Source organism: Candoia aspera, chromosome 3 (genome assembly GCF_035149785.1).
Source record: "Candoia aspera isolate rCanAsp1 chromosome 3, rCanAsp1.hap2, whole genome shotgun sequence".
NCBI lineage: Eukaryota > Metazoa > Chordata > Lepidosauria > Squamata > Boidae > Candoia > Candoia aspera.
In genome coordinates this window covers 14,198,397-14,219,123 of record NC_086155.1, presented here as the reverse complement: position 1 = coordinate 14,219,123, position 20,727 = coordinate 14,198,397, and the positions used below count along the sequence as shown (strand labels likewise).

Genomic DNA, 20,727 nt, shown 5'->3' with positions numbered 1-20,727 from the left:
AATTACTGATAGGGCCGTAGTTCATATTTTAATTCTTATTCTTATATCTAAATGCAGTACAAGACCCACATAGCAACATCCCGGTGAGGTAGGTTGGGCTGTGGGGGAGTGACTGGGCCAAAGTCAGAAAGAAAGTAGTAAGCTAAAAGAAAATTGACTTGCTAGGATGCTAAGCACAGCACCTTCAAAATGCAAAATAATTCTTTTGATCTCTTATGCTTCCTTTTTGCCCTTCTATTTCAAGAAGGAAGACTAATTCTCAGAGGTTCGGAGTGAGCCCAAAAAGCAACCACAAACACCAACTGTTTGTGTCAACAAATTTCCCATTTGCCAGAAAATGGAAAAATACTAAAAATAGTAATAATCTAAAAATGCACATGTACACATATATGCACAGACTCTTGTCTAATTTTCTCCTTAGCAAGGAATCAGTCCATGATTGCAAATAGGAGGGGTATTGCTGGTGATAATAAATGTGTCCACACCAAAGCAGGGGGACTGCTAAGTGTCTTGTTAAAGGCCTTTTCAAAACTTAGAGTTGGTATAATACGTGGCTACACATGCATATTTTGAAGGTGTTCCATGTGAATGAATGTATATAGTTGGATGAATCATGTTACTTCTTCCCATTCCTGTAGGATAGAAGAATCACATAATCTTGTCCTCCTAATGCACAGCCATATAACTGCCCACATGGAGAACATGTTCATACGTGTACTGGAGACTCTGTGGCCCAGGTGGACAGAAGAACCACCATCTTCTTCTTAGATGATAACACATGCAAAGAGGCAGCTGGGAACCATTATGGCATTGTAGATAAATTTGGGGGAATTGGATGTTGGAGGCTTCCTCTCCAGTTGGTCTCACCATTCTTTTAACTCTATGACTTCACTGAAATTTCCATGCTCTCTTGCTGCCTGGCTTGTTTCATAGGGTTTTAAGGTTTAAAGGTCTATAGTAAATTCTTTAGAAAAGGGTGGGATAACAAATGTATGAAATCAAATTAATTATGGCTTCATCTGGGCACTTTCCTAAGTGGTTTGTGATTCAGAGAAGCATCTTTTGTGAAATCTCAGACCACTAAGAGAAGTGATGGAAGCTCAGTCATGCTTTACTAGGGACATAGCATTAGCCAATAGCCTGGCTTTCAGATAAACATTGATCACAAAACTGGTGGCATAATGGAGCCTTGGCAGCTTAAGAGAAGACGAATGGTTTCTGTTCCATACTAGCAGGCACATCCACCGCTGAAGTATCCTCAGTTCCTTGTTCAATGGTATGAGCATATGGTTTGGACCCATCTGGTTATAAAGAAACTTGGGGGAAAGGGGCCAGAATGTACCCACAGGAAGGTTCACTGGTGCCTGTCAGGCAATGTAACCTACCTGATTTAAAATATTTTAGATGTTTCTAATGTTAATGAAATAAATAAAAAAGAAGCTGGCATGCTGCAAAGTGCATCATCCTTATTTCCATAAATATCTCTTGGCCATATGGCTAAACTATCTAAAATGAATATTTTGAAGATGATTTCAAAGGTAATATTATTCACACAATGGTGCTTATCTTTTATTGACTCTGATGGTTGAAACAATTACTTGTTACCATGACAGCAAATTAAATCTTTTATTTAGTTTGCCATTCCAAGTTGCTCATGCTTAAACTGAAGGAGTCAAATTTTCTTTAGCTGAATTACCATCAAACATACAGTTGGTTCAATATCATTTATTTTCACGCCATTGAAAGAAAGATTTAAACTGATTGTCTCAACACATTGCTTTGTAATGGCCAACTTCCAAAGTTTTGTAGTCAGTACATTCTGCCTTGCAAGTGCTAATTTGGAAGCCTCTTGCAGAACTTTCCAGAAAAGATCTGTGGATCAAGATGAAGATTCAACTGGTCCATGATCAGTCAGATGCTACTGAGAAAACTGAAAAAAAAAAAAACTCTCCATAGCTTGGAGGCAGTATCTCAATATCTTGGAGAAAGAAGGAAAAGTGGAATATAAATCAAGGGAAGGGAAGGGAGGAAATGATGACTAGTTGTAATTCAGTGCTTTGGTTGGAAGTGTGCCCATTTGCCCAGTCTTGGAATAAAAGGATTGTAGGGGGAGGAACCTTACCTATTTACCTTCTGGCAAATGGGTGTTTTGTCCAGATACATGCCTCCCTGCCCAGAAAAGGTGTACCATTTGACCCTAACCTTTTCCTCACATCCCACATGAACCATTTTGTTACAGGACAGATAACATATTCTCAACATCCAAAAAAAGATTGTTGCCTTCCCAGAAGATCCAGGGGTACTAAATGTTCAACAGAACCCTAACCTAGACCTAGAAGAGGGGACTGTCCCACAGATGCAAGTTCATAATTGTTTTGGAAGAAGCTGTAGCAACCATCAAGATAATGCACAATGAACCCAAGTAAAACATCATAAAACATAAAGAACTTGCTAGCCAGCCAACATAAAGTATTACAGTGGCAATCAAACCACTAAAAGCTATTAAAAGATGCATTCCTAATATCCTTTATGAAAGGGAAAGTCTTCTTTCTGATGCAGACTTCTCATGTGATTTCATTTTCAAAGCCAGCCATGGGGAACTCTAATAATTTTGATACAGATGCTGGCATTTCAAACTAAGTATGAGGGAGAAAATAAGAATTGCAGAATTGGAAGAATTGGTTCAGTCTGGGGATGCGTTGGATCTTCTCTCAGAATGGCCAGTTGCTGAAAGATAGAAGCTACTAAATCTGGAGGCCACCAGTTTAGGAAAGGCTGAGCTACATCATTTCTACAACCTGGAGCTCTTCAAAGGATAGAGATGTCCTCATAGATCAGAGTGTACAACTTTCTTTCAGATTCAATGCCATACTTGGCCTAAGGGTGATACACCAAAACATAAGTAGATCCAGGATGAGCTAATGGGAGTAACGAGAGCAAATGTCAGTTTTAATTCTATAATACAGGGCAGATTATTTAATAATTTTCTACCTCTAGCTCAGGAAAACTAACATTGTAGTGACAATTTTTGGAGGAAGATTGGTGACTGTTCCAAAGCATTGTGGGGGGGGGGGCATGTACCCCAAATCTTCTGTACATGACAAACTTATGCCACACTATTAAGACAATCACTCCTAATCAACTCTCAGCACCCCATAGTTACTAGCCTGGTCAATCTTCATGTGTGTGTGTGTGTTTTCCAATTAAAAAAAAAGCAGATGGGACCTAGAAACTGGAGCTTGCTAAGGGAGGTACTTCTGGGCCAAGTTAGTGAAATAAATTGCAATTTTGTTCACAATTTCCTGTGTTTGTGGATGGATGCTGTTCTGTTTGCATGCAAGAGCATCCATGTTTGTGTGTGTGTGTGTGTGTGTGTCAAAAAAGTCAGAATGGTGACTGCAACCACAAAACCAAAGTTACCATCTTGACTTTTCAATGTACAACCTCCCCGCCCCCACAGATGACTCAAGTTGCACATGTGAGTTTTCATAAGCTGCAAATTGGAAATAGAAGGGATGATGATGATGATGATGATGATGCAACATTGATAGGTATGGCAAGTGAAAACTATTTCATTTGTTTGTTCCTCTCTCTTTCTCTCTCTCCTGTGTCGTAACCTTGGGTTTGTTGAAGTGTTACATGATCAGCTTCCTCCTTCTGTGATGTTTTCTCTCTTTCTCTTTCCTTTGCTACACCCCCACCCACTTCCTGTTTACCTTGAAAAAAAAAAGAATAAGCCCCAGCTATGGATTAAAGTGGCAGGTTTAAAGTCACATGCAATTCTTTTTCAGAGAAGATGTCATCAACATTATTGAACAGCTGAGGAGAAACAGATGGTTCTTCTACTAAGATCAAATTTGAAAATGCCTGGTTTCATAACTATCTTCTTCACTCTATGGCTATGTCCACATTTGGAAGTTATTTCTCCTGCCTCTGCAGACTGGAAGAGCCAACCCTGTTTGTTTATTCTCTTCCTTCTAGATCCATTAGAAAAGGGGACAAGCATTTCTTTTCTTTGTTTCTTTTTTCTTTGTTTCTTTCTCTCTTTCTTTCTCTCTTCCTTTCTTTCTTCTTTCTGTTTTTCTGTTTTTCTTTTTCTTCTTTAACTCCTCAACTGTAGAAACAGTTGCTACCATTTGGCTGAGTAGCGGTCTCTTTTTGCCCTTGGATTTTGTTGTTTCATCCCAATTATATCTTTCCTTCGGTTGCCTAACAACCTTTTTAGACTTCCTAGAATTATTTCTGATTCTTCCAGCCTTTAATGTGGCTCATTGTTGCAGTGGGTAACACAGATCTAGAGATGAAGTGTTGAATCTACTGGTGGGAGGGGAGGGAAGGAATCTTATCAATGAACTGCCATCCATCCATCCATCTATTTCAAATAGTGGGTTGTTGCTCTTCTGGTTTCAGACTTGTTGGTGTAGCCTTGCACGTGTTGTCTTTTCCTAAATGAAAAAACTGGGTATGCAGTTGGTTGGTTCCTAGGACTGAAGAAGAACGAGAACTCGGAAACTGCACAAATTGTATGACAGCCTGATGAATCACAGGAGCTTCGGGGCCCTGCTATAGGCCCAAAGAAAGAATCAAACTTGGACAATATATCAAGGCTACAGAGGCTACAGAGCAGTGTTTCTCAACCTTGAGAACTTGAAGATGTGTGGACTTAACTCCCAGAATTCCCCAGCCAGCATTCTGGGGAATTCTGGGAGTTCAAGTCCACACATCTTCAAGTTCCCAAGGTTGAGAAACGCTGATGCAGAGGATACCACCCCCTCGCCCTTTGTTCAGAACATCAGTTACTTAAACCCAGAGTTTTCATTTTAAAGCCCAAGCATATATATCTGCCTTCTTCAGGCTGGTACCCTTCCTGTGCATTGAGTCACAATTCCCATCCTTTCAGGTTGTGGAGAGGCACAGGCAGTGCAATCGTGCTGCCTGTGGCAAAGTCGCAAATGCTGCCTACCATGTACCCATGTCAAGCGACTTAAGTATCTTTGCCTAACCCTGACAATAAAATAACTGCTATCAACACATTAAACAAAAGTAATTATTTGTTGCCCTTTCAAGTACTCCGAAATCTGCTGTGTTGCGGCAGTTGCTTCTCTCTGCCTAATATTAGGGCATGCCCTGCCTGGTTAGAACAAATATATCATACTTATGTTAAGCAAAAAGTCTGTAGAGGTAGTCCTCAGTTAGCAACCACAGTTGGGGCTGGCAACTTGGTCATTCAGCGAAGCGGTCACTGAGCAAAACTGACTGCGCTTATGAGCTTCCTTCAGCTTTCCTTTGATTTACTGTTCTGCAAAGGTCGTAAATGTGAGGATCAATGACAAAGTTACTTTTTCATCACCATTGTAACTGCAAGCGGTTGCTAAGTGAGGCAGTCGTTAATCAAGGACTACCTGTATTGCCATTTTGGTTAGTCTGGTTTCTCTCATTTCCCAGACATGTGAAAGCTAAGGGAGGGAGGGAGGATGGAAGAATGGATGGATGGATCTCTTGGGAGATGGGCAGTAATAGAAATTAGATAGAAGATAGATAGATAGATAGATAGATAGATAGATAGATAGATAGATAGAATGCTATCCATTCAGTGGGGTAGCCCACTGAAATGATAGTATTCTCCACTTTAAAAAAAAGGAAGTCCAATTCTGTCTTTCTGTGCTTAGACACCCCATTGACTTCAGTGTGGCTCCAGTAGGCTGCTCTGCACCACAAGTGGCTTCCCATGCTAATGCATAGCCAGAATCCAACAAGGGTGGTAAATGGAGAGTAATGAAAGCCATGCTGAGAACTCAAGTGTGAGTCCTTCTGGAAAGGCTTGAGTCACTACAGCCCATGTGAAATAGAGTGACTAGGGAAAAAAGAATAGATGTACTTTTGTGCTGTCTTTTCAAGCCACACAGAGCACCTCACATGATTAAGCAGCCATTTTGCATTGTTTGCCTCTTCTTATGTGTCTAGTGAAAATAAGTGTTGGAGCTAAGCTGGTAATAGGGAAGGAGCTTGGAATAATTCCTTTTCATGTATGTATATATGCATGTACTGATTATGTATTTAAAAGATTTTGTTGGCTCCCCAGAGCAAAACAAAAGAAACAAAATAGAAAAGAACCACAACATAATATAAAAGAGCATAAACAAAGGCCTAAAATAAAACATATTCAAAATCCTAAACCAGTTTTCCAGATAAGCTCGTCCAACATCCAATCTCAGGAGAAAAACCTAGTTTTTAAAGCTTACAGAAGGCCAGCAGGGTTGGGGCCATCCAAATCTGTCAGCCTTGCAAGGTAGTCCAGATAGGAAGCACACCCAGATGAACTAATTCTACTTTATTGTAATGTTACATTAACAGAATCCTGCAGGTCTGAAAGTACATTTCTTCCCTGTCGCCTTTACAGCCCACAAAACTAGGGAGGATCCCTTCTGAGATGTTTGCCACGTCCACATTCCTTCTGCAGGCTCAGCTGCCTCTTATCGGGCTGTTTCCCTGGCTGTGGCTGTTCCCCCTGTCTCCCAAGGTCATTCCCACATACTATTACATCATCTCAGGGAGTTCCAGTGGGCTGGTGCCATGAACAGAGAAGGCATGTCTCCAGGGCCCCATTATATGGCCTTGTTTCATGCAAGGAACGTGAAGCAGGCCCACTCTGTTGGATCTTGTGAGATGGGCAGACCTAGCTGGAGATAGGCAGCCCCATAAATAACCCAGCCCTGTGCATGAAATGCACCTTGGATTGTACCCGAAGCCCATAGGAAGCCAGTACAGCTTAAAAGAGTCCCTTTGGGGAGATGGGCAGTGATAAATTTGATAGATAGATAGATAGATAGATAGATAGTTAGTTAGTTAGTTAGTTAGTTAGTTAGTTAGTAGTGGTCTTACATGGCCATGTGGTGTAGTAGCTTCCAGATGCTCTCCAGGGGCAGCCCATGTAGAGAGCATTGCTGTAATCCAACTGGGAGGTGACTGCAGTAGTCCAGGTAGGAGGTGATCAAGGCATGAGTGTCCACAAACAGGGCCTTCTGATCAAGAAAGCAGTTCAATTGGTACATAAGGTGGAGTTGTTCATAGTCTCACTTGGCCAGAGCTGCCACCTGCTCTTCAAGCAGAAGGCGTGAATCCAAAAGGAGCTCCCAAGTTGCATGCCAGTTTTATCTAAGGAAGTGCTACCCATCCAGAGTATAGATGGAAAGCTTCCAGGTTTTTTTTTTTTTTGGCGGGGAAGGAAAGTGCTAAAATCCCCAGCTGCTTGGTCTTGCTTGGGGTGAGCTGAAGCTCGTTCTTCCCCTTCCAGACCCCACAACCTCCAGACACTGGGAAAGAACCTTGATGGCATCAAGGTTGTAAAGCACCCACATAACCAATGACCTCACCCAGTAGCTTCATGTAGATGTTAAACAGAAGTGGGGAGAGAATGGAGCCTGAGGAACTCTGCAAAGCATTCCTTAGAGGGCCTTCCCACCGAGCCACTGGCCTTATCTTGTAACTTCCTCTGTGGTTGTCCTCATGGCTAATTCCTGGCTTTGGTGGAAGAGGAAGGAAGGGCCATCCACCTCTGCATCCCCCTTGTTCCTTTGCTGCATTGTTATATGGAATTCCATACCTATAAGCATTCCTGGGCAGAAGCCAAAGCCCATGGTGCCTTGACTTCAGGTGGGAGGAAAAAATTGCAGGAAGTAGGATGAAGCTATGGGAAGCCCTCCATCAGCTCAGTTCCAGAAGTAGTGCTGCAAAACTGCCCTCCCAGTGTTATCCCTGGAGTAGGAGCTGAGCTGAAAAGGAATGCGTTTAGCATCCAAAATCCCATAGAAGCTCCATGAGACTGTGGGGAGCAGGGCTGATATGAGGAACAGCAGCATTCCTGCATTTAGAAGGGCCCTAAGAATTGTCCAGGGCTGATGGCTTTCTTGGAACTCTTTCAGGACATAACGAGTTTTGTGGCATCTTGGTAAGTAACACATTTATTACATTCAACTTCTCTTTCAGGAGCTCAGAGTGATAAACATAGTGTTCCTTCTTCCTATTTATCATGGCAACAACTTCCCTGTGAAGTAGGTTAGACTGAGAGGAAGTAACTGGCCCAAAGTCACCCAGTAAACTTCCATCGCCTGGACCTTCCCACTCCCAGTCCATTGCTTAACCATTGCTCCACATTTCTTTGGTGGACTGCAGCTCATTGTATCAGGAGCATAAAATGATTCTGAGTTATATAATAGATTTGCATATAGTTGGAAAGGAATACAGTAGTAAACAGTGGTTGTAGGTCAATGAAATGCAAGAAGCACATGGGATGACTTTGGGCCAGTCCCTGTCAGGCCAATCTGCCCAACCTGTCTCACAGGGTTGTCGCGTGGAAAAAATAGTAGGGAAGAGTCTTTCACTCCTGCATGTAAGATGGGTTAGAAGTCAAACAAGCAGATAAAACAGCCAGGTGATGATGTCCAGCAATTCTCCTTCCATTTAAGTTATGCACTGTGGCTTTCGGCTAAAACTAGCTTGAATAAAATAAGAAACAAAAAACATGCCATATGTATTCCCCTTGTTCAATAAGGTGCTTTGGGGAGTTTATGTACTGGGTATTTTAGGAATGGGGTTAAATTTTCTATAAAATTAACTGCTCTTAAGTTAAAACTAGGTATGTCCTATTTTTACAGATACTGCAATTTTCCATGAGTGCATATATCCTGTGTTTGTGTCTTGTTAACTCTGTGCATGTCATCCTGCCCTGGAGCAACTGTCTCACCTTGATTGTGGCCATATGCTTGTTCCCCTGGTAGCAAGAGAAACCTGGCATGGATCTCTATAAGAACCCTCAGTGGTTCTAGTTTTAGGTTTGAGTATGTTTTTTGGTATGTGCTCAGACTGTTTGTGGTCTTGGCCAGAGGTTAATCAGTAATGCCATGAAAACCTCCCGAGCTCCTATTCAGAGGGTAAATCTGATGTGTGATGACCGTTTCAAGATGGAGGTTTTTCATAATTGCATTTCTGATGAAATTTTCTTCTGGCATTTAAAGTGGTTATCTGGGTCCTGTCTTGGATTCCCACATCTTTTAAACTGAATTGCAAATCAGGGGAAGTTCATTTTTAAAAGATGAAAAATAGAAGAACACCTTTTTCAAGTTTTAGGAAAATATAATGTTGTAGTTTTAAAACATTGTGATGCATCTTTAAATAATTTAGCCAGAAGATAATTTCATCACATGATTGGTGTGTGCTTTTGGTCAGAAAAAGTAATCAAAACTTAATGAACGTAGTATGCCTGTGTGTATTCTCTTTTACCCAAACAATTAATCCAAATTTAATTCAAAGAATTGCTATTATTCTAGGAAACTTTTAGCTTGCCATGTGTGTTTGATAATTTAATTTCTCCACTTTAAAGCTTCCTTCAACCTGTTTTAAAATCAGAAAAGGTTTGGAATTTAGGTCATATTAAATTAATATCTAAGGTTGATGTAAGAAGAATTGTAAAGGCTTATTCCAAGGATAGGCACTGGAGAGAACTTCCAGCATTCCTAGGAAGCATAGCCAGTGGTGAGAGATGCCAGGAGTTGTAGTGCAGTAACATTCAGAGTGCTGCAAATTATCTAACTTGATTATAATATTTGCTTGATTAGAGGAAAAGATATACAATCATTTTAGAGCAGTATGTGAATTGCTATGTGGAATAGACACTAGACTCAAAACGCTAAAACAAAACAGACATCATAGACATCTAAGATAAGGGAGGTGAAGAAGCTTTCAGATACATAAAAATGAATTTATTATATTGAATGTATTTCTAAAGAAATTACAGAGACATTCCTAGGCACAAATAGTTTCTACCTTTGGCTCTATCTCTGCTGAAAAAGATTCTTCCTTCTCTATTCCCCCAGCAGGCTAAATATAGATTTGTTTAAGTGCAATCAGTATAAAGCCACCTGTCTCTTAACTATGGCTAAAAGAATTGTTTGCTCATTTCTCTGTCTGATCTAAATTAAGCCACCCATTCCCCATTCCTTAACAGTATTTATGGCTTAGTTGCCAACATCCATTATTCATGGCTAAGGGCTGATATTAAATAAGATATGGAAACCACTTTTGAAACTATTGTACTTAACAGCAAGTCCAGGTTATTCTTTGCTATCATTTGGGACAGCAGCAGAATCAATTTCAGATTTTTGGTGTGTGTGTGTGTGTGCGTGTGCGTGTGCGTGTGCAGGGAAACCTCATAACTGAGTAGTGTACTCGCAATCAGTTGTCCATTATGAAAAAAATCTAGACTGGCCTACCAAATTCTGGGTATCCACCAGACATTAGGTTATCAATTCCTAGTGTTGCATAGACACTATGACCATAGCTGAGAACTCTTGCAGTTGGTTCACACATCAGAATGGCACTTACATTGGAGAAGACTGGACTAGAATATCCATCCCCAACCAGGTATCTTCTAAATCTTTTGCAACTTAGCTCCCATAATTTTCAGCCTTTTCTCCTGCGTTCTGGGAATTTTGGAAGTTGCAGCCCCACTTTGAGAAGGTGCCAAGTTAGGAATGGGTGACCTGTACAAGTGTATGCCACATGGATAATAAACTGCTCAGAATCATAAGAACAGGGAACACACTGCTGCAGATCTATGGATTTAAATACAAATGGCTTTTCTCAAGGATTTGGGATTGCCCAAGAGAACCTTGTGATAAATGCCACATTGGTACAGATGAAAAAGTGTCTTTCTGCTCTATCTAGTGATTCTTGCCCATTGAAATGCAAACATATATGCCATGCAGAATCTATTAAATTGTACATACAGTATTACTGTAATATATAGCTGCTGATTATCACTTTGATTATCAAATAGTGAAGAAACAGATAGGACTTTAGAAAACTGAAATAGTATTTTAAGACCTATAGAATAATTGCCTTTTTGCATGAGTGATATAAAGGCTTTGGCACGAATAGGCACTATTTGGGGGCATTTAGAAATCTGAGGGTATGTGGGTGCTGCCCCAGAACAACTACTTGGAGGGAAGAGCTTGCCTGTTGCAAAATTAATCAAAATATACTATTTAACCAAAAAATATACCAGTGAAGATGTTCTCTGCCATCCCTGCTAGCCCCCTGGGATGCCCCCTCCCCCTCCAGCCTACTTTTAGCAATTTCTTCTAAAAAGGAATTAATAGAGCATAGCGCTAAATGCTTAGCTGCACTCGGTTAAGTTTTTCTCTCTCTTTTTTTGGTGCCCTTTCAGCTGAAACCTGTACAAGTCTCAGCCTGTAAAGGGAATATGAAGGGTGCATGTTTGGTGACTTCAGGGAAATAGGAATAGGGAGGTGGGAGGAGGAAAATAAATAGAATAAGCATTTCATGCTTGACAACAGATGACCCCTGAAGTCACTGCTGTCCTGCAAAAAAAGCCTTCAGCATTGTGGCAGTGCATGTCTAAAAGTGGAGTCCTTGACAACAGCCTGACATGTTACATAAACTTGAAAAAGGCCTCTCCTATGATTTAAACCAGAATAAATTACTCTGCACCCATCAGATAATAGATTGCGGTGGGAGCTTTGGTGCTATTACCTCGTAGGTATAGCAAGGGGAAAATAGAAGAAGGCATTTAGGTGGAAACTCAACCTCACCCCCTCCCTTTTTAATAATATAATGTTTTTATTAAAGCTTTATTAATTTTTTAATTAAAGTTTTATTAACTTTTTAAAATATAATTTTTATTGAGAAATAATTTTATACAGGATTAAAAACTATGGAAACGTAAAGAAAAAACTAGAAAAAATATGAAAAGATAAAAGAAAAAGTGAGAAACAGTAAAAGTCAAGGAAAGAAAGGAAAAAGAAAGAGAAAAAAAGAGGAAAATATCTAAAGAAGCAACTTCCTATCTTTTTTGCAGCAGTGAGAAACATAGTTATTACCACTTCCGCCCTCCCAACTTCCAGGATTCCCTTCTTACCCAGAAACACCCCTTTTTAATCACCGAATCCCGAGATCAATTCATTTTTGTCCATTTTCAGCAAAAAGTTCCATCATGCCTTTCCCAAACCAGCACCCTATTGTTGGGGTGGTAGTCTTGACGCCTCTGGAGAGAGGTGGATTGGGGAAGGTTGACCGATCTTTCTGACCACAATTTCAAAAATAGGGAGCATGTGTGTGATATCTTTGAATACATTGTCATATACCATGATGACCTTAAGCCTTGCTTGAGGACCCATCTCAGGGATATTTATGTATATAAACTGTGTGTGCATATTTTGTATTGGGTTCTTTATCATCACAATTTGTAGAAAAACTATAATGATGTTATTTTCTTTGCTCTCTTCATCCCCCCACCCCAATGTTTTATGTTTTTAAGATAAGGAATAGATTGAATAACTGAATATGGCAATAACCATCAACATGTTCTAAACAGATACGATTGTTCATATCTTTCTTAAGTGGCTTTGACAGATGTACATGACAGCCAGTTAGGTCTAGTGGTAAAGGCAACAGGCTAGAAACCAGGTGACCGTGAGTTCTAGTCCCACCTTAGGCATGAAAGCTGGCTGGGTGACCTTGGGCCAGTCACTCTCTCTCAGCCCTAGGGAGGAGGCAATGGCAAACCACTTCTGAAATCTTGCCAAGAAAACCGCAGGGACTAGTCCAGGCAGTTGCCGAGGATAGGAAACAATTGAACAGCAAAAAAAGAAAATAAAATAGATGTACATGGCAGATCATTGTCCTTGCTAGTGGTGGACACTTCGGGTTTGCCAACATCCTTGTGCTGCCTAGTGTCTGTACTCACATAGCACAGAGCAGAGCACACCACACAATCCAATGAACTATATATGTATCAGATAGGTTGTGTTTGCCCAACATATTAAGCCATCAAAAAAACTAATCAAGGATAACAGTGAAACTGACCTTGTTCAGCATATTGTGCAAATGGGCTTGCTAAGTCATTATCTAACCCAAGAGCGATGGAATTTCCTGAGCGAGGGAACAATGAAGCTTTCCAAAATGTTGCAGGACAACAACAGATGGCCATTTTTGTGGTTTCAGATAAGTTATTAACATCCACCCCAATAAAGTAATACTAAGTTAGAAAGAAGATCAAAGCCAATAGAGAGGCCCTCCTTAGCATCCTCACTGATAAAAGGAGGCCATTCTATTCCAAGATTTTGTAATCTAGCCTTTTTTTCCTTGCAATAATTCTGCCTAATCAGACTCTGTATGGGAATCTTGCTTCCTTAGTTGTGGGCTGCTGCACAAGGCTTAACACTAAATGTGATGTGCACATTTGGCCACTTGGGAGCAGGGGTGGGTGGCAATCTATCCTATAAATCTATTTTTAGAGTGTTCTGCGTAATAAGAGTAGAAATGCAAACCAGCATTTGTATGAAAAGTATGGCGTGCCTTTTGCAAGTCCATAGCTCTCCCTTGAACAAAGCAGAAAAACATGGCCTTTTGTGGGATGCAGGTGAATTAGGGAGTAAAATAGGGTAAGTCTTAACAGAGATTCAAGGCACACATTTTACTACACATAACCCTGAAAATCAGGCCCATTTTTGGTCCCTTCCCTGTTCATTTCTGGAGTGCTGCCAAGAACATGCTATGGAAAGCTAGCATGGGCCTCAAACCAACAGAAATTTTGCACCCCAGTGCAGAACAACCATGTAAACATGGCCTGAGTTAATCAACAAGAATTTCCCTTCCTTTTCAGCCATGTTCCCAAACATTCCAAAAACAAATGTCAGGTGCTCGTGGGGGCTTTCTAGTGCCATCATTTGAGTACAGAAGGAAAATAATTAAACATCCCTTCCTTGCATGTGTTAATTATGATCACTATGACCTCCATTTGATGTTTCATGTAGATACAACCTGGGTTTCTCAATGGCCTGAGATCAGTCATGAGGTTCACTGAGTCTAGATCTTGACAGGGCCAAAATAGAACTCCGCTCACCTAAAGTGGAGGAATCAACAGGCTGAAGGAAGCACCAAGGGTTGAAGAAATCCATGTGTCTTGCCATCCCAGTTAAAGAATAGTCCGTTTTGGTGAACATGTGGGGAATACTAACTGTTGTGAAAGGGAGTGATACAGATTACTTCTGAAGAGGTTGGCTGATTGTAAGTGTGAACAGAAGCTTCTGTGTTACATTGTTCATGGATCCATTATACCTAAGAATATATCAGTTAATCATTCCGTGATTTCAGTAATCCTTATTTCTTAATTAAACCTCAGTTGTGCTGTTGCTTTCCCATATCACAGTTATGGCTTGACTCACTGTTTAGTGTAACAATCTGACACACACTCACTCTCTCTCATTCTCTCTCTCCTTACAGGTTGGCCCACCACTTTATCTATCCTCAAGCAATTGTTCAGCCCAGCATGGTGATCCCAACTCCTATCCAGTCCATCACTTCTCCTTACATAGACTACACAACCGCAAGCCAGGCCTACTCGCAGTTCACCACTGCTGCCTACGACCAGTATCCCTATGCTCCTTCCCCTGCTCCTGGCTTTGTGGGATATGGGTACACAGGTGCCGTTCCTCAACCTGCCACGGCTGCTGGTCTACCAATAGCAGCACCCACAGCTTTTGTGCAGTATCCACCAACGCAGCTGCAACCAGACCGTATGCAATAGAAACCCATCTCCAGAAAGACCTTTCTCTCTATGAAGGAATGGAAAAATATGGAGGGGGCCGAGAAAGCAAAGGAAAACTATAATAATAATAATAATAATAAAAAAATCAAGCTTTTTTAAAAAAGAAAAAATCAACCATATTAGGAAGGATACATATCAATACCTAAGCTATTTATAGTGTTACAGACATTTTTTTTAAAAAAAAACAAATCCTTGCAAAAAGACTTAACACTTACAATAAACATTGGAAAGCTCTTTTTTCCTTCCTCCCTCCCTCTTTTTATCAAGACAGATATTATTGCAAAGATGGACTAAAATGATCCCCCTGCTCTTAAAGTGAACTGCAAACTCTTGAACACTTCGTAGCAATTTACTTTATCACCAGTCATTTTCTGCTTTATCACTTATGTTGCTACTGCACCATCAAACTCCTGCCATCTGTTAGTTAGCCTTGCTGCAAACAGCAATTGGAGAATACAGAAATGGGGAAAGGAGCAAGTGTTTGGGGGCAGGGGGTTGGGGGGCTTCTATTAAAAACTTTGTAATACTCAAATGCCTTACAGGAAAAAAAAGAGCCTATTTTAATATTTATTGTGATCTCTCTTTATTCACAGGAGCTGTGAATTGCAGGTGAAAATATAGTAATATCTGCCTTGTCTAATACTCAAACCTAAATTATTGTATGTTGGGGGGAGTTCTAAATTGCTTTCAACATACAAAAATAATATTGGCTTTAAGGACGGTGCAATATTCAAGTCAATGCACTGTATTTTTCTTATTGTAATTGTTACTCTTTTAAGATTATCTCAGAGTTTTAGGTATATTTTTAAACCAAGAAAAGTAGGAAAAAATATTGAACATATTGTCTACTTTAATAGATCTTTTGTTTATGATGTTGCAGGTCTAGAGAAATTTTACAGTATTTATATAAAAGCTAAGCGGGGTCTTAGATCAGCACTGTTTAGGTGAACGGCAGGAATGAATCGGAGTTCTAATACGGTGTTACACACTTGAACAAGTGAGTTGAAAAAGTTACATTCTGAGACCCAGTGGTACAAAGTGCTGATTAGGTAAAAGGCAGTGTAAGAAGTGCATTTTTACAAAGAAGAGCAATAAACTATTTTGAATTTTAAGACACCATTTTATTGTGCTTGGTTACCTTATGAGAGACTGGGAGATAGTTGTGGGTTGCTACATCATTGTACAGTATGTCCTGATGCGTTTGGATTAGAATGCCCCAGTTTGTGAATCTTGGACTTTGTTAGGCGCTAAAGTAAAAGATTTTACTAAAAGTCAGCCTTTGTGGGCCCTGTTGGGTGTAGCAGTGACACTGTTCACATTATTCCTCTTTTTACATGGGGGGGGGGGAGCAGGGGGAGATGGTCCTAAGCAAAACAGGACCACTGGACCTACCTGAAGCCTAACGCACCTGTCCTGTTTATCCAAAATGAAGACAGGCCAACCACAGAAAAGTCATAGAGAAAAAACACCTGTCTCCATTACGGAATTCTCCAAGAATTGAAGAAGATCCATTTTAAAGTTACTTGACTTATATCCCACCTTTCCTCCAGAAGCTCAAGGTGGGGAATCTCCTTTTTATCCCCTGTGAAGTAGGCTGGGCTGAGAGAAAGAAAAAGAGAGCAACTTGCCCAAAGTCACCCAGGTCCATGGCTAAAGATGTACTTGAACCTGAATTTCCCCAGTTCTGGTCCAATGCTTAACAACTACACTACTGAATGAATGAATAAATCAATGAGTGAATGAATGAATGAGCAGAAAGAGTCAATTTCCTTTCAGATAAATAGAGGAAAACTGAAAAAGGCACCGCTAAATTTTTGCATTCTGCCAGCAGATTTCTATTGCACTATCTGGGATTTCTGCAGTGGCAGGAAGGAAGAGAACAAACCATGACTTGGTGTAATATGTGAGCAATTTAGGATTTAAGCAGATTGACCCCAGATACTATGCAACAAGCTACACATGGCTTCCAAAGAATGCAAGCAATATATTCATGACAGGTTGGATATATCTGGCTGAGTCTTGCCCAGGTTCAAACATTACAGAAAGCCATAATGTTGTGGTTTTACCTTAGTGTGTTACACGAAACTGTAATGGTATGGGGCAATGACTTTGGGAGACTGGGCCCAGAGAAACTGCCAAGGGAACGGTCAGATAAGAGACAGCAAAGCCCGCAGCTGGATAGTGGGTAGGTCAAGAGGCTCAGAAGAGACCCTAATTCCTTAGGGGTAAAGGAGATGGGAGGAGAATTGTACTTCCAGACTTGCAAGGTTCTGTTAATGTAACCTTATAATAAAGTAGAATTAGCTGATCCGGTTGCGTTTCCTCTCTGGTCTACCTGGTAAGGCTGACAGAAACTAGCCACAGTCAATGTGTGGTAGTAGCCATGATGCCTGGAAGTCCCAGACAGGGGCATCTGCTTGGTGGTGGACACCATCTTGACTTTTTTGACACCCACCCCTACAGACACTCCTGGTCCCCAAGCTTCATGTGGCCCTCAGTTACCCAACTCTAATTTTCAATATGACAGAAGGTGAACAGTGTTAAATATATGAGTTGTCCTAACAGGCAGGAACCACGCTGAGACAAGGAATAAGTCTCTAGTGTTTTATTACTGCTACGTTAGATAGAAAATCCTAACAAACTGAAGAAGCGTGAGAAAACCCATACAGATAAACCCCAAAAGTCAAGGCGGGTCTGTTCTGTGTCTCTTCGAATGACTGCTCAATTCCTCGCTACTACGCATGCGTTTTCCCCCCTGGATAGGGGCCCCCTCCTGCTCACCATCAGTGCTCATGACATGAGTGGAGAATAATCATATATATTTAATTTTAAATCAGTGGAATCAGATTTAATTTTCTTGTTGACTCACCTGCTACTTTTGGAAATACATTCCTTGGTACATTATACCAAGCCCCAACTTAGAAAAAGTTGATTACTACTGATTTAGGGGGTAATACAAATTCAGCTAATGATTTATCATTTGGTATGCCTGGGTTGCTTCCTAACTCATCCTAAACCATTCAGGAGGATATGCTTCAGCTGCTTGGCAGAGGGGCACACTACAAACTATGGGGCAACATGAAAATTATTCCCCAGTATTGGGGAGCCCAAACATTCAAATCCTCCAAAATGTTTGATCACAAGCATCCTGTCAAGTAGGTTGAAAGCAAGTAGCCCAAAGTCTCACTAAGTTTCTGGGGCTGAAGCTGGATTTGAATCTGGGTCTCCCCAGTCCTGGTCCATTTAACCACTATGCTGTTCTGGATCCTATGTACACTACTGGCTTTAAAGATCCAACCAGCCTCTTAAATTGGGTACAGAAATTTACCAGCAATTAGAACAGTAACTGCATCAGCAACTGAAAGGCTGTAAACTTAGCCCCACCCATCAAACATTTTAAAAAGAATCTTTTCATAGCTTGGTTGGGCTTCAGTGAATTTGGGGGGAAGGCAGCTTTACAACTGGAGAGCACTCAAGAGGGAAGTTTCTCCATGCGCTTTGTGTGCTGGGATATTTTGATGGATGGAATTGTCAAAAGATCATTCATGATGAACGGGAAGATTATACTGGAATGAAGAGAACAATGTAGAAGGAATGCTTATCAGGCAGTAATAGGGCATTCTGGCAAGGGCAACTCTACCCTGAGATGGTTGGCAAGTGAGCAAGCTACTGGCCGCAGAGGAGCTGTTGATCAGCATGGTTACAAGTCACAGCTTTTCAACAGTTCTGTGGAATGGAAACTCCCAACCCAGCCTGAGTTGGCAAACAAAATGGGCTTCCCATAAATGTCTTTTATCAAGATAAAGTCTCCAAGTCATGCTCAACTGGTGACTTCAAAGGCACAATCATGCAATTTTCTTCCAATGATGTAATTTGATTCCAATCTTCCAATGATTCCAATCTTCCAATAATATGAATTGATTCCAATGATATGATATATGATATGATATGATATGATATGATATGATATGATATATGATATCCAGTGAAAAGACCCAGCAGCCCAAGAAGAAAAAACGAAGAGTCATCTACAACATACAGTGTTAAGGACTGTAACAGCCACTGTGTAGGACAGACAGGCAGACGACTAGCAGAGAGCATCCATGAACACCAACTAGCAGGCAGAAGACATGATGAAAACTCCTTAATCTCACAACACATGGATAGACTCAACCACAGTTTTAACTGGGAAACTGTGAGCATCCTAGACCAAGCCAAATCCAAAAATGCTAGGGAATTCCTGGAAGCTTAGCATTCAGACAAATCAGCCATCAGTAGATAACCTTGAGATAAACTACACTTAAATACCATTCAAAAGAGACAATAAAAAAGCTAAAGAAACAAAAAGACCAGAATACATCCCTTCCAGCAACCAACACCCAGATTGCTTAATGTCTGCTTAACACCAGAGAAACAACCTAGCAGAAAACAATAACCTAATCAAGGAACTACCAAGGAGAAAACCGCACCCCCACCAACACTAGCAGGGCAAGCTACTGTATAGAATCAGGGAGCAAACCCCACACTCGCACTGAAGATGTTGCCTAGTCAGGTAATGAAACATCTGCAAGCAAACAACCAAGCTCAAAGAGCACCAAGGACTCCACAGTTCAACCCTGAGTTCTCTTCTGTTGGAATGATACGATTTCTCATGGCCATGCTTCTCCACCTGCAGTCCTAGGATCTTCTGATAGTCTTCCATTCAAATACTAACCCTGCTTAGCTTCTAAGCTCATTCAAGGTTGTCCAGGTGCTACTGTGTCCAGGTGTTACTGTGAGACAGTAATCTTTTATAGTGGGTCCTTAAATCCAGTCCTTAAACATCACTGGATTTGCCTAATTGACACAAAGCTTGGGGGGATTGCTAACACTCCAGAAGAGAGGCTCAAGATTCAAAAGGATCTTGATAGACTTGAACATTGAGCCCTATCCAATAAAATGTTGTTCAGTGGTGAGAAATAGAAGGTTCTGAACTTAGGCAGGAAAAAACAGATAAGCAGGTACAAAGGAGTACCTGTTTTAGCTGTAGTATTTGTGAAAAGGATCTAGGTGTCTTGGTAGACCAAAGATTAGACAGGAGTCAGCAATGTGCCACAGCTGCCAGAAGATCCAATGCAATCAATAGAGGTATAACATCAAGTTCATGGGAAGTGATAGTATTGCTCTATGCTGCACTGGTCAGACCACACCTGGAATATTGTGTCAAGTTCTGGTCACCACAATACAAAAAGGACAATGAAGAATTGGAAAGAGTGGAGAGAACAGTGACAAAGATGGTAAGGGGTTTTGAGATTAAATGCTACGAAGGGCAGTTGAAAGAACTTGGCATATTTAGTCTAAAGAAGAGAAGGGAGGCATGATAGCATCCTTCCAATACATGAAGGGATGCCACAAGAAAGAGGGTGTGAATTTGTTCTCCATAGTGTTGGAGGGTAAGACAAGAAGCAATGGGTGGAAACTCTCCAGTGAGAGATCCAAACTTGAAATAAGGAGAAATTTCTTGTCTATTAAGCAATGGAACAGGCTGCCTCCTGAAGTGGGTGCTCCATCAATGAAAATTTTCAAGAAAAGATTGGAGAGCCATTTGTCTGGAATGGTGTGAAGATACCTGCACGGGCTGGGGTTGGACTAAAACACCACCAAAATTCCTTCCAACCGTAGGATTTTATGATTCTATGAATTAAGGGTACCCTGTAAATAAAAGTGCATTCATCCAGAAGAATGTTTCTCAAATTCTCTTTTGTTGTGAAGGAATGTTTGAAGTCCACTCTCTTCCATCAGCTGAATGAGATCTTGTTAAAAAAATGCGGAAGAATTTCTATGACCATCACCAATGCTGGTGGTGGTAGCAGAGAGAAAGTGCTAATGAAATTCCTTCCCTTCCCCCCTGCCCTCCTTGTATCCTGTACACATGTGCCAATCTAGTGATTAGCTTGTTCCAAAGCAACCCCCCACCCTTAAAAAAAAAAGCTACTGAAACAATTTGGATTACAAAACCAGCTTAAATGAAATGGCTCTCCTAGAGCAACACAGAAAGAAGGATAGTGTGTGCACATTCGTGTGTGTGCGTGCAACCAGGCCATGCCTGGAAGTTTCTGCTT

The 20,727-nt window shown here is 40.9% G+C and overlaps 1 protein-coding gene across 1 annotated transcript in view; it reads left to right on the top strand.

The window, feature by feature from the left end:
* The window catches only part of RBM38 (RNA binding motif protein 38), a 35,587-nt gene extending 20,782 nt beyond the window's left edge, over nucleotides 1-14,805 (top strand). The window contains exon 4 of the mRNA XM_063297019.1: nucleotides 14,302-14,805. Coding sequence (XP_063153089.1) covers nucleotides 14,302-14,605 — 304 coding nt within the window. The 3' untranslated portion in view covers nucleotides 14,606-14,805. The remainder of the gene's footprint in view (nucleotides 1-14,301) is intronic.
* The last annotated feature ends 5,922 nt before the right edge of the window (nucleotides 14,806-20,727 follow it).